This window comes from Silene latifolia, chromosome Y (assembly GCF_048544455.1).
Source record: "Silene latifolia isolate original U9 population chromosome Y, ASM4854445v1, whole genome shotgun sequence".
Classification (NCBI taxonomy): Eukaryota; Viridiplantae; Streptophyta; class Magnoliopsida; order Caryophyllales; family Caryophyllaceae; genus Silene; species Silene latifolia.
In genome coordinates this window covers 137169947-137182658 of record NC_133538.1, presented here as the reverse complement: position 1 = coordinate 137182658, position 12712 = coordinate 137169947, and the positions used below count along the sequence as shown (strand labels likewise).

General features: G+C 37.7%; 1 protein-coding gene across 1 annotated transcript; it reads left to right on the top strand.

Annotated features, from left to right (window-relative positions):
* The first annotated feature begins 1734 nt into the window (after positions 1-1734).
* LOC141629015 (zinc finger BED domain-containing protein RICESLEEPER 2-like) lies at positions 1735-7400 on the top strand. Its single transcript, XM_074442090.1, has 6 exons — positions 1735-1741; positions 1851-2701; positions 2833-3582; positions 3666-4043; positions 5023-5059; positions 7057-7400. Exons 1-6 carry the CDS (start codon positions 1735-1737, stop codon positions 7398-7400), a joined length of 2367 nt encoding a protein of 788 aa, XP_074298191.1.
* The last annotated feature ends 5312 nt before the right edge of the window (positions 7401-12712 follow it).

The following is a 12712-nucleotide window of genomic DNA, read 5'->3' as shown; positions in this document are numbered from 1 at the left end:
CATTGAGTGGGAGAAATTTTAGGATATGAGAATCGGTTATCGCACATACACTTGTGAGGACAAGTGGGAGATTGTTGGAGCTTGTGTCCTCCACAATTAGTGTGATAACATTTCTAAATCTCTTATAGGTTCACAAGGGTATACTTCGTATTTTATCAGTTGATTAACGATTACTTAATAACGGTTGGCATGCTAGAAAGTTTGACGTTATTATCATACTGATGGCGGTGATCAACTGGTCCCTAAAGGTTACACCTAAAGGATGTGTTTGAGAGATGTGATTATGGAAATGTAATCACATTGATGCCTTATATGATTAAAAGGTTAGTCCATGTATTTGACTAAACAGTTAGTCAATGTGATGATGAGACGATTATTTAATCTAATTAAATAATATTAGCTGAGACGAATTAACTGTCAATTCATAAATTGAATATAATATGTTATATTTAATTAATGTATATAATGTTAGTTTAAACGAATTAAGATGTTAATTCGTAATTCGAATTAAGATGTTAATTCGTAATTAAACATAATCGGTTATATTTAATTAGCAAATTATAAATATGCGATATTTATAGTTAAAGTATATTTTATACGAGATTGTTATAATAAATGTTGTCAGGCCGGAATTAATAAATTGACTACAAACGGTTATGTATGGACTTATTAAAACGGGACAACATATATGACAATTAATAAAATGTACACATAATATATATTTCGATAACTATCTAAAAAAAGAAGATATTTCTCCTTATTTTTGGGAGTTTTGACCAAGAGAGGAAAAAAACTCACCTTATTTCTCTCCTCTTTCACGGTTTAAGAGGGAGGAATAGGAGATCATTTGCTTATTCTTTTTGACCTAATATTCTCTCATCAAACAAAACACAAAACCCTAAATTAATTAGTGAATTTTGGGGATCTATTCTAGCAAGAACAAGAGGCATTTCTCATCACATTTTGGGTGCAACGATTAGGAGAATATCATTTCGATATTGTTCTTAGGTCGAATTTTCAAGGACCAAAGGTTGAATCTTAATCTTCTAGTATTTTGTTTATGCAATTTCATTTATGACTAGTTTTCATAATCATAATTTCGTTATAATCCTACTAATCTTAAAGGAAGTATACCGATATTTCCTACACAACTGGTATAGATTTTTGCAAACCATGTCGTCCTATGCTTTTTGTTGTATCCTTTATCCCAACTATCTTACACCAAACTTAGCCGCTCCATTATTATGTTTTTCTGAAGGTTTAAAAGGTATTCGCTAATTCCTATTTACTTGTGTTAGATCGCACGTTTACTTGGTACTCGAAGAATGACATTGTGTATTACTTTCTCCATCATTATTTATCTCATGCATGAATGTCTTCTTTGGACCTGAAAAATTAAGATGTGATTTCTACTAACAGATTTCCTGCAGAAATCTGTCTATGACTGCAAACATGGTGAAAATAATGACCACATAAAATAGTAGTGGCAATGAGAAGGTCAATATCTAAGCATTCATGATCAGTACCGTAAACAAATGGTTGGTTAGTTGAATATGCATGTCAAAAAAGAGCAAACATACATAACACATTATTAATGAATCCGCGATTTTCGAGGGTGACAAAATTAGTTTATGGTTAAATATGGTCCACTTTTTACCATTTTTCTGTGAACCGAGTTTGATACTTAAATTTCTTAATGTATAGGATAAGAGAGCCAGATAAACAAGGACAACCATGACTGGTAAATTCTCTATTTATTGTTTAATTATCTTGCACTTGAATTTCAATGTAAATTATTTAATCACATGGTTCTATTTGTTGTCTACTTATATGTATTGCAAAACCATCAGAGCCTACCTCTCCATTCACTCGTCTTATAGTGGAAGAATATTTTGTGAATGTTGACGATGAGATGGAAATTGAAGAACAAATGGAGGCACAAGTAACGGAGGAGGATACTTACCCTCATCTTAATTCTACCAAAGATGTGCTTGCTGAGGAAAGCCCACTTCCCCATCCTTTCAAAAGAGAAAGGAAAGCCAAAGTGTGGAAGGATTTTTTAGACCATACTTTGGTTAAGGGTATATGGAAATCTAAGTGTAAGTATTGTGACAAAGCTTTATCTTACTTAAAATCTGGGGTAACATCTCATTTTAATAGGCACTCAAATAGATGTGCGAAGAAAGCATTGTTTTCTAAGAGGCAAAAGCTTATTAATTTTTTACCATCTAATTCGAGTGCGAGTGCATCACAACCTGGTTTAGTTAGTGCTTTACATGATGGCCAACTTGACATGTCAGTGATGAGGGAGGGAATTGCACACTGGATACTTATGCATGAGCATCCTTTTAGAATTGTGGAGGAAGAGAGGTTTAATTTGATGATGAAACGGGGAATGCCGCAATATAAAAGTATGTATCGCCATACCATAAGAAGTGATTCTTTTAAAGTGTATGAGAGTGAAAAAAAGAAGCTAAAATCATTGTTGAAAGGTGTTGAGAAAATTTCTTTGACCACGGATTTATGGAAATCAAAGCCTAAAAAGATTGAGTATATGGTCTTGACGGGTCATTTTGTTGATTCTGACTGGAAGCTCCAAAAGAGGGTCTTGAATTTTGTTCATTTACCTCCTCCCCGAGAAGGAAGAGACATAGCCAATTGCATATTTAAATGCCTAAAGGAGTGGGATATAGAGAATAAAGTAAGTATTTTTTCCCTTATAACATTTCATTTTTCTTATGATTTATTTTCTACTCAGCATGTTCATACTAACTTGAACATAACTTGAACACCTTATATTAATAGCTTATCAAATTTTATTTTATTTTTCAGATTTTCAGTATATCAATTGATAATGCTTCAGCAAATGATACTTGCATTCAAGTTCTCAAGGATACTTTCTCTCTCACTAAAAGGTTGCTTTGTGATGGTAAGTTGTTCCATGTTCGTTGTTGTGCACATATTCTGAACATTATGGTACAACATGGTCTTAAAGAAGTGAAAACTATTATCTCTAATGTTCATGAGAGTGTTGATTATATTAATCAATGTGATGTACGACTCAAAAAGTTTACTGAACTAGTACAACAATTCAACCTTAAAGAAAGAAGACTGGTTCTTGAATGCAAGACTCGTTGGAATTCAACGTATGAAATGTTAGCTTGTGCAATCAAGTTCAAAAAGGTGTTTGCAAGGCTAGCTCAAGAATATCGTAGTTATACTTATTGTCCTAGTGCTGAAGATTGGGTGAAAATTGAAAAACTGAGCGAGATATTGGAAGTGTTTAATGATACGACCAACATTATATCAGGATCTGAATACCCTACTTCTAATTTGTTTTTGGCTGAAATTTATAAAATAAAAGTGTTGTTGGATACACAGTTAGTCACTTATGATGAATTTGTTAAGAAATTAGTTAAAAAAATTAAAGAAAGTTTTGATAAGTATTGGGGTCAATGTAATTTGCTTATGGCAATTGGAGCTGTGTTGGATCCTCGATTGAAAATGAAGGTTGTGGAAATTACTTTTCCAAAGATGTTCCCTTCTGATGATGGTAGTGTAGCTCGAGATAATGTTAATAAGGTAAGATAGACCTTGTATGAGCTATATAAAGAATATGTTACCATGTATTCTCCTACGGGGCAGAGTGATGAAACTGAAGGTAGCTCTTCTATGAGTATAAGGAGCAACACTCCAGGATTATCCAACTTTTACGAGCGGTGAGAAGTGAGTATACAATTGAGTCGAGGAAATCTGAAGTTGATGATTATCTTGACGAGGGGTGTTATGTTCCTCATGAGGATGAGTGTTTTGATGCCTTGGCGTGGTGGAAAGATAAATCCATGAAGTTTCGTATATTATCTCGGCTGGCAGTTGATATCTTAGCTGTTCCCATTACCACTGTTGCGTCTGAGGCGACGTTTAGTGCTAGTAGTCGAGTTATTGATCCTTATCATGCTTCATTGAGTTCGGATGCAGTAGAAATGTTGTTATGCACCGGAGATTGGTGTCGATCATTATATGGATTGAAACGAAAGAATAAGGTAATAAACTGATAAGTCCGAAAATAATCTTTATTTTAATTGGTTCATTTACTTTATTTTAGCTGTTGTTTGATTTGTGAATGTTTTTTTTCCAGAACAAAAGCGAGGATTAACCAGGAAATTCATCTCCCACTTCCATAGGTTAAGTATTTAAGTGGAGGACATGGCTGTATATTATTTACACTTTTTATAGTACCAAAATTATTTGCCAGACTCAACTTATTTATTTTCGTTACAAACTTATTTGTGTAATGTATACTTTGCTGTAGGAGATGCGCTGAGACATATGAGGTCATAATGTATTGCTCGTAGAAGATGAAGACGGGACGGGACGAGATTGGGAAGATTGAAGAGGCGACAGATGGTTTTGTTATGGATTATATAACTTTTATTTACATTTTTAGTAGACTTTATGGGGAATTATTGTTTTTGGTCAAAATAACGTAGAAAGACATTACGGAAATGTGTACTCAAACTATTAATTTATCGTATTGTAGCATGAGACTTGGTTGTTAAAAATGTAATGCGTTAAAAATCTAAATGAATTCCTCGCTGTCACGAGCTATAATTCGAGAACCTCACGAGCCAAGCTCACGAGCCCACGAGTCGAGCTCGAAACGAGCCAATGAGCCGATCTCAAAACGAGCCCACGAGCCGAGCTCGAGCCAATTTGATTATGTCGAGCTCAAGCTCGAGCCCACCCATTTGAAGCTCGACGAGCTCGAGCTCGAGCCGAGCACACCTTCACACTTCTCGAGCTCGAGCCGAGCACCCCTGGTCTCGCGCTCGACTCGGCTCGTTAGCACCCCTAGTGACGATCCGCACACTTCGAACCGTTAGATTTATTCATGCATATGTAATTTCATTTCCCTTGTATATATTTAGTAAATACTTCCCTAGTTTAGCATAGTTAGTATAGCTTTTCTTTCCATAAATAGGTATATCGTTATTCTACACTTTCAATGTTTCCTGCTACCAGGATGTATATCGCTATTCTATACTTTCAACGTTTCCTGGTATCAGAGCCCGGTCTTCGGACAGGTTTCTGCACGCCGCATTTGTTTATCGAGATCGAGAAAATGGGAGAAACAATCAAGGATCGAGTGGATGCCTTAGAGGAATCATTCGACGTCAAGCTTCCCAAACTCGAGGGCGTCGTTATACGGATGGCCGCGAGCCTCGAGGAGTTGTAGAAGACGTTTTGTGAACTCGAGACAAAGGTGGATGGGATGAACACCCGCATTCAAGCGATCAGTGATGCAATCCCCGATGATCGGGAGGAAGAGATCAATCATCTCCACCGAAAGGTCGAGATGTTAGAGAACACTTGTGCCACGCTCGTGAAAGAAGTGGCCAATGAAGGGAAATCTTTGGGGGGCCATAAGGTGAAGGCACCTCCACCTCGTCCCTACGATGGGGCGAGGGATTCGAAAGCGGTCGATAATTTTATCTTCGATATGGAGCAATACTTCCGAGTAAGTGGGCTCGACGAAGACACGGAAGTTGTCACAGCAAGCATGTATCTAGCCGACGATGCCAAGATGTGGTGGAGGGCTAGGTATAAGGAAATCTATGTGGGCACGATTATGGTGGCATCGTGAGCCGACTTTAAGAGGATCTTGAAGAATCACTTCTACCCCGAGAACACTGAGTTTGTTGCTAGGAAGAAGTTGAAGGAAATCAAGCACACCAAATTAATCCGAGAATATGTGAGGGAATTCTCAGCGTGCATGCTCGAGATTACCGAAATGTCCGAGATAGACAGAACATTCGAATTCATTAACGGGTTGCAGAGGTGGGCACAACAGGAGGTCATGAGGCAGAATCCTAAAACTCTGTCTTCGGCTATATCGGCAGCGGAGCGCCTGCTCTACTTTCACGGGGAGCGAGAGGCACTTAGAGTTGTGGCACCAACGGGGAATACTGGTGTGTCACAAAGTGGGTACAATGGACAAAGGCCACAAAATAGCGATATTTCAGTTGGGAACAGTCGGTTCCGCTCGCAAGGAAGTCAAGCCCAATCGTCGAGCACTACAAACTCGCCCTCAAGCTCGTCTTCGAAGGCGGTAAACTCAACCGTTTCCACAACGAAGAAATCGATCGCGTGTTTTGTGTGCAAGGGTCCTCACAAGATGGCCGATTGTCCAAACAAATCGGAGTTCAATGCCATGTTCAAGAAGATGCCGAAGGGGGTTCAAGAAGATACCGAAGGGGGCTTAAGAACGTCTTGATAGGGCGCTAGCTGACTATCACCAAAAGTATAACGAAGACTCGAGTGATGGTGAAGACCAACCACGGATGGTCTCACTTCAAAGGATTAGCGCGATGGGGAAGTACGAAGATTCATGCGTCAAGAAATCCAACGGGTTCATGTACGTGGACTTGATAGTGAATAGGAAGCAAGCACGAGCCTTGATTGACTTGGGTGCCTCCCACAACTTTGCTACTAAAGAGGAAGCTGATCGGTTAGGGCTAGTTATGCGGGATGCTAACAGCTGCCTGAAGCCGGTCAATGGGAAATTGAAACGCGTCCAAGGAGTGGCTAAGAAGGTCGCGGTCCAAGTGGGTGAGTGGGCAGAAGAGCTTGACTTCACCACCGTTCCGCTGGATGACTTCAAGTTAGTACTCGGGATGCAATTATTTCAGAAAGCATTGGTAGTATTGAAACCAAATGACGGATCGATGCTACTAATGGGGTCTATCGTAGTGAAGACGGTAGGCGGCGACGAAGACAAGGGGCATCATCGAATTTCAGTTATGAGGGTGATACCGACGCCAAAACAAGGGATGCAACCTTGGAGAATGCCTAAAGATTCAATGGAGCCGAGGGCAAACAAGACCTAGGCTAACTACGCTGCTAAGTGGCCTGGGGGATGAAAGGAGAGTCTACCACCTCACCGAGGAGTAGACAATGAGGGCTGAGATACCCAAGAGATAAGGCCTCGTACCATCAGGGGGCCGCGCCGAAACGCTGATTTAGCGTCCTAGAGATCTCACATGTCCTTGAATGCAGGTACCCCAGTGAAGATAGACAAGGATAAGGTCCATGGGAGCAAGTGTTTGGAGAGACCCCGAGAGATGTTTACTCGGACAACGGCAAAGTGGAATTTCCTGGGAGACAAGGAGCGAGGAGTGGACTGGGAGAACATGATGTTCGGCAACTTCTATGTCAAGGAGCTTCAGCCTATCCTTGAAGGGACGATGATGCCGATCATTGTGTGGTCAGAAGCTCGCCCACAAGCCGGAGTGCAGAGAATGCCGAATCCCAACACAACATGGACAACCAGGGCTCAAGCACGATGTCTCACTGAAGCACCATTCAAGATTATGGCGTTGCTTAGGGCGGCAACATATTAGGTGGGGGAGAGTGTGATGATCCGCACACTTCGAACCCTTATATTTATTTATGCATATATAATTTCATTTCCCTTGTATATTTTTAGTAAATACTTCCCTAATTTAGCATAGTTAGTATAACTTTTCTTTCCATAAATAGGTATATCGCTATTCTACACTTTCAATGTTTCCTGCTACCAGGATGTAAATATCAAATTTCCCTCTTTAGGGAGTACTACTGAATGAAAATCTGCTTCCTACCTTGTGCCTTCGTGTTGCTTGTTGTTGCTTTGTTGTGAACAACTCTTTGCCTTCACTTTTCTAACAAGCCGTGTTTGCGGGATCGACACTAGGATCCCGACTCACACACCCGTGACCGATTACGAACACCTAGTGCTTGACAAACACTAGTGCTTGACGCTCTCGTTGCAATCCTGTCGAGTGTTGCTGAGACCCGAGTATCGTGCTCGTGAGAGATCTTTCACTAGCACGAAGAGCCTCGTCGCTTGCATCTTGCCTTGAGCCGAGCAAGGATGCGCGCCACGATCCGACAAAAGTACCGGACCGTGACACTAAGCCACCTTCTACTGATGATGAGAAAGAATTATGGGACACCCTCGACGCGACGGTTCTACAGTGGATCTACTCCACCATCACCTATGACCTTTTGGAAACTATTGTTGAAGCCGACACGACCGCCAGGGACACATGGAACCGTCTCGCTGACATCTTCCAAGATAATAAGAATTCTCGAGCGGTGACACTTGGACAAGAATTCTCTCACATTAAAATGGCTGATTTTCCCTCCGCCTCTGCTTATTCACATCGGCTCAAGTCCTTGCCCGATCAGTTGAAAAACGTTGGCTCTCATTGTTGGAAATTATTAATCTCATTAATTTAAATATTCATATATGAAACAATTTATTTAGTCATAAAATAAATTCTAGATCTTATGCATGCAAACATGAACAAAAGTAGAGAAAAAATCGTTGTCCTTACTATAAGATTTCGGTCTTATGGGCACCAACAAGATCTCCTTCTTGTTAGTTCTTGAGCTTTCCAATAATGGATGAACATTCATGACTTCAAAATAGAAGCCCTCCAATAAGTAGCACCCAAGACTATCCTAAAATCCCACAAACTAACATGTACTAGATATTTGTAATGTGGTTTACCTTAAAATCGGTTACTAATACTCATATACTACTACTAGTATTATTAGTGTTTGATTTGTACAAATTTGATTCATAAAACTTGATTTTATGAAGAACAAGAGAGAGAAGGTTGTTGGGTTTTCACAAAACATGAGAGAATGAATTATGGAGAAAAAACTCTCCATAATATACACAAAAACCGGTTAGCACATGATGATTATGGACCATTTTTCTTTTTCCTTTTTGTCTTCACAAGACAAATTGTGTAAGCCTTTGTCCATAGTCATGTCACTATCAAGTGTCATAGACAAATGAATAAGACAAAACTTCTAAAATTTGTCCACCAATTTCGGTTTTGATGTGTAATATGAAGTCCATTTTAATTTTGTCAATTGTACAATTGTATGTCATGTGACATGTGACATGTCTTATGTCATGTTTTAATTTAACATGCATATTTAACAAATTAAATATCATTTACAAATTAAATAAATCACATTTAACAAATTGACTAGTAATTCAAAATTACTTTCACATAAAATGGTCAATTACTAGTTAGTATAATTCACAACATCTTGTAATTATAACTAACTTATCATTCTCATCTCGCGTGTTTCGCAAACACCGATTAATTTTAGTAATATAAATTCTTAAATTACTAAATAAAATCTTATTTAATCACATTATAATAAGATGTCATTTTCTCTCTTATGATGATAATTTGTTCAATTTTAAGGAATTAATTAATCTGTAACGACATACAATTAATTAACCTTTTTTCAATTAAGGGAATCGTCCTTTAGGTGTGACCTCAAGGGATCAACTGATCACCACCGTCGCACGACAGTAATGTCAAACTCTAGCCAGCCAATCATTACCGATATGTGTGGACCAGTTGACTATATATATTTAATGTATCATCCCTTTCGTATTCTTGCTATGAGATTTAAATATGTGATCAATATGATCGACAATTGTGATCGCATTATTGTCGGAGGACACATATTCCAACAATCTCCCACTTGTCCTCGACAAGTGTGCGTCACCAATTCTCTTGTCCTATTACTATCTCCCACTCAATGCAAGGTGTCTTTCGTGTTGTACTTGCAAGTGATCATATCGAGAGTGGTTTCCTCGATCTGGAGAATAACTGATTGACCGGAATTTTCTACTATAGAAACCATCCGAGCGTGGCCACGCATTTCCAGTTCATTACTCCTCGAGTGGCCCTGAGATATTATTTTAACCCTGACAAGGGGGTGGACAATTCCTATCGCACTATTCCCTTCGACTAGCCACAGCAATCATAACCCAAAATATGCCCATTTGACCTCATTTACGAAGGTCGTAGTAACATAAATCAAAGTTAATCTGAAACTGTGCCATCTTAGGCGAACAATCTTTAGTCAAAAGAATCGACTCATTAGAATACTATAGTAGCTCTCGCCATGACCAGGCTATATAAATTTGCCAGAACTCTATAAGCGGTCACTGCCCGACAAAGTGTTCCTAACAGTCTGCCTATGTGATCGTCTAGTCATCTCACATGACTCTATGGCACTTGAACTTGCCATCAATCACATCACACTCTAGTCAGTTCGAGACGTCACCTCATACAAGTGACTATGGGCGAATACCATGTTAATCCGGGTTTACTTTAACGGGGTTCAATGTTGTCTCTACAACCCGTTTGGATGTAACAAAGTATAAAAGGAGTTTTTTTTTTTTTTTTTTCCAGCTTAAAAACTCGAACGACAAATGTGATTATCATATATGAATAGTCAATACCTGATTACTATTTCATATTCTATAATCTAATTTGATCTTTTATGTAGTTATTAATCTCAATCCAATTGAAATGACATGACTCATCATGTTAAGCCTATGAAAAGGCTTTGGTTAGTAGGTTTTATCAACTTCTTGTACCTAACTCAACCTTACTACATACTCATTTTCCTTTGTAATGTATACGTTTGCATTACAAAACTTTTTGAGTACGTGTCGAGATCCAATCAAGACATAGGCCCTCTAGCCTTAGAATAGCTCCCACTGTTTTTACAGTGTGCGGGATTCATCCTTCTTGCACGTCTCATGATTGCAAGTGTACTCAATTTCCGTTGTAAATATTTCTCATTGTTCTTTATTGCCTAAAACGATTCTAGAAAATCTATTTCTTAGATAACATAGCCACAATGGTATCTTAACCATCCTAATGTGTTTTGATTATGGTTTTGTCAGAAACCATGCGCAATCTCAATTGTCAATTGTCATTTGTGTAACACCCTTACACAAAATTGCTTCAAAAACACTTTGCATTACATCCTTAATGCTTCTGCAAGCACTTAAGGGTAATCTTTATGGCTTACTTGGTAACTATTACTTAAATTCGATTTGAAACAATTCATCATACTCAAATTATATGAAGTTTAATAAATCATTTCCTATTTAATTGATTCGGCAGCGGAAGCAAATGGAATAAATCAAATATGTTCAATTCGATTGAACTAGTCATGAATCTTATCAACATAAGACTCCTCATTTGAAGCTAATATCATGTGGATTTATCTCCATAAATCCGGATATTAAAGATGTACTATATTTCTCCAAAGTCTTAAATCATTCGCAATGATCAATATGTCATCCACATATAAGACTACTAAAATTTCCGTAACTCCCACTAAACTTCATGTATAAACACAACTTCTCGACTTATCGGGAAAATTTTTATACCATGATCAAATCATTGATTCCAACTCATTGACGTCCTACTCAAGACCCTCTCTTAAGTTTCACATTAACTTAGGATGGCAAGAATCTACAAAACTCAAGATATGTATTGAATACATTCCTTCTAATTGAAGAAGTGGGTTTTAGATTCACTTGCTATATGTATATCATCATAATGAAACACAATCCCTAAAAGATCCAAATAGACTTAAGCATTTCAACTAGTGCAAAACTCTTTGCCACCAATCAAGCTTTGATATCTAACAATTCACTTGGAATTAATTTCGGATTTTCATGGCTCTAAGCCTTGTATTGAGTTGTGACTTAAACACTCTCATGTAAGTCATATGTTCATTACTTTCCAGAAGTAACTTGAATCAAACAATTTCTTTGTAAGTTGTAAGCTCTTTACTTTCTTAAAAGTAACATGGATTTATCATCTTCAACAAGTGATGAATTTAACCTCCTAGGTTTTCAAGAAACAACGTTTTACACAAAACGTCTCATGTAGCCAGGAAAGACCAGTTTCTTGCGACATAACATTCTTTGTGGCTCTTGAATAATTTCTCCCAATCTGTCTTCTAGAAATAAACTTGTATTTTAAAAAGACAGCTTCACGAGCCACAATCCCGTTGTACTCGTGATTATAGTAAGGAAAAATGAGCATTTGTTTCTTTTGAAAACTTACAAACATGGTACCCTACCATTTCATATCTCATATGATTCGTTTTAGATTTAGTGAAAAAAATAATTTAGACAAAATGATAAAACCCTAAAGAGGATCAAGTAACTCAAAGTAACTTGATTGAAGTCCAAACCATATTAAATAGCGTTTGATTTCTTTATCCAACCACACATTATCCCATAATGCGTGCTAAGAGAGATTAATTTGTGATACTATATCACATTTCCTTTGGCTTATATCAAAGTCTTCACTTTGATAATCACATCAGGACTAAATCGTGATTCTTTGAACTCATTGAATTTCTTCAAGGATTTCTCTATTTACCTTATTAAGTAAACACATTAGCGTCAACTTAAATCGTTGGTAAAAGAAAATGATCAACCTATTTTGGATCAATGATTTACAACCTCGATCTCCTTTTCAACCAAAAGGCACGAGACATCTTGCTTTGAATACAAGATATGCATATACCATAAGATCTAATGGTTTCAAGAGTACTCGATAACTCTTTGCGTTCATCATTCCAGAATCTAAGGTTTAATCTTAGGTTACCAATTTGAGTCTTGCATCATCTTCATGATATATCTTTCTAGTTTGGTTTAGAATATAATCACCTTGATAATGGGCTAGCCATACATCAAATCATGGTGTATAGGGTCACAAAAGTGAAACCTCTTTTGTATCTTAACAAATTTATATTCTTATTTGGAGTTTATGCACTTAATAGTCACAATTAAGTACAACTTTAAACTCAAAAACTAGATTGA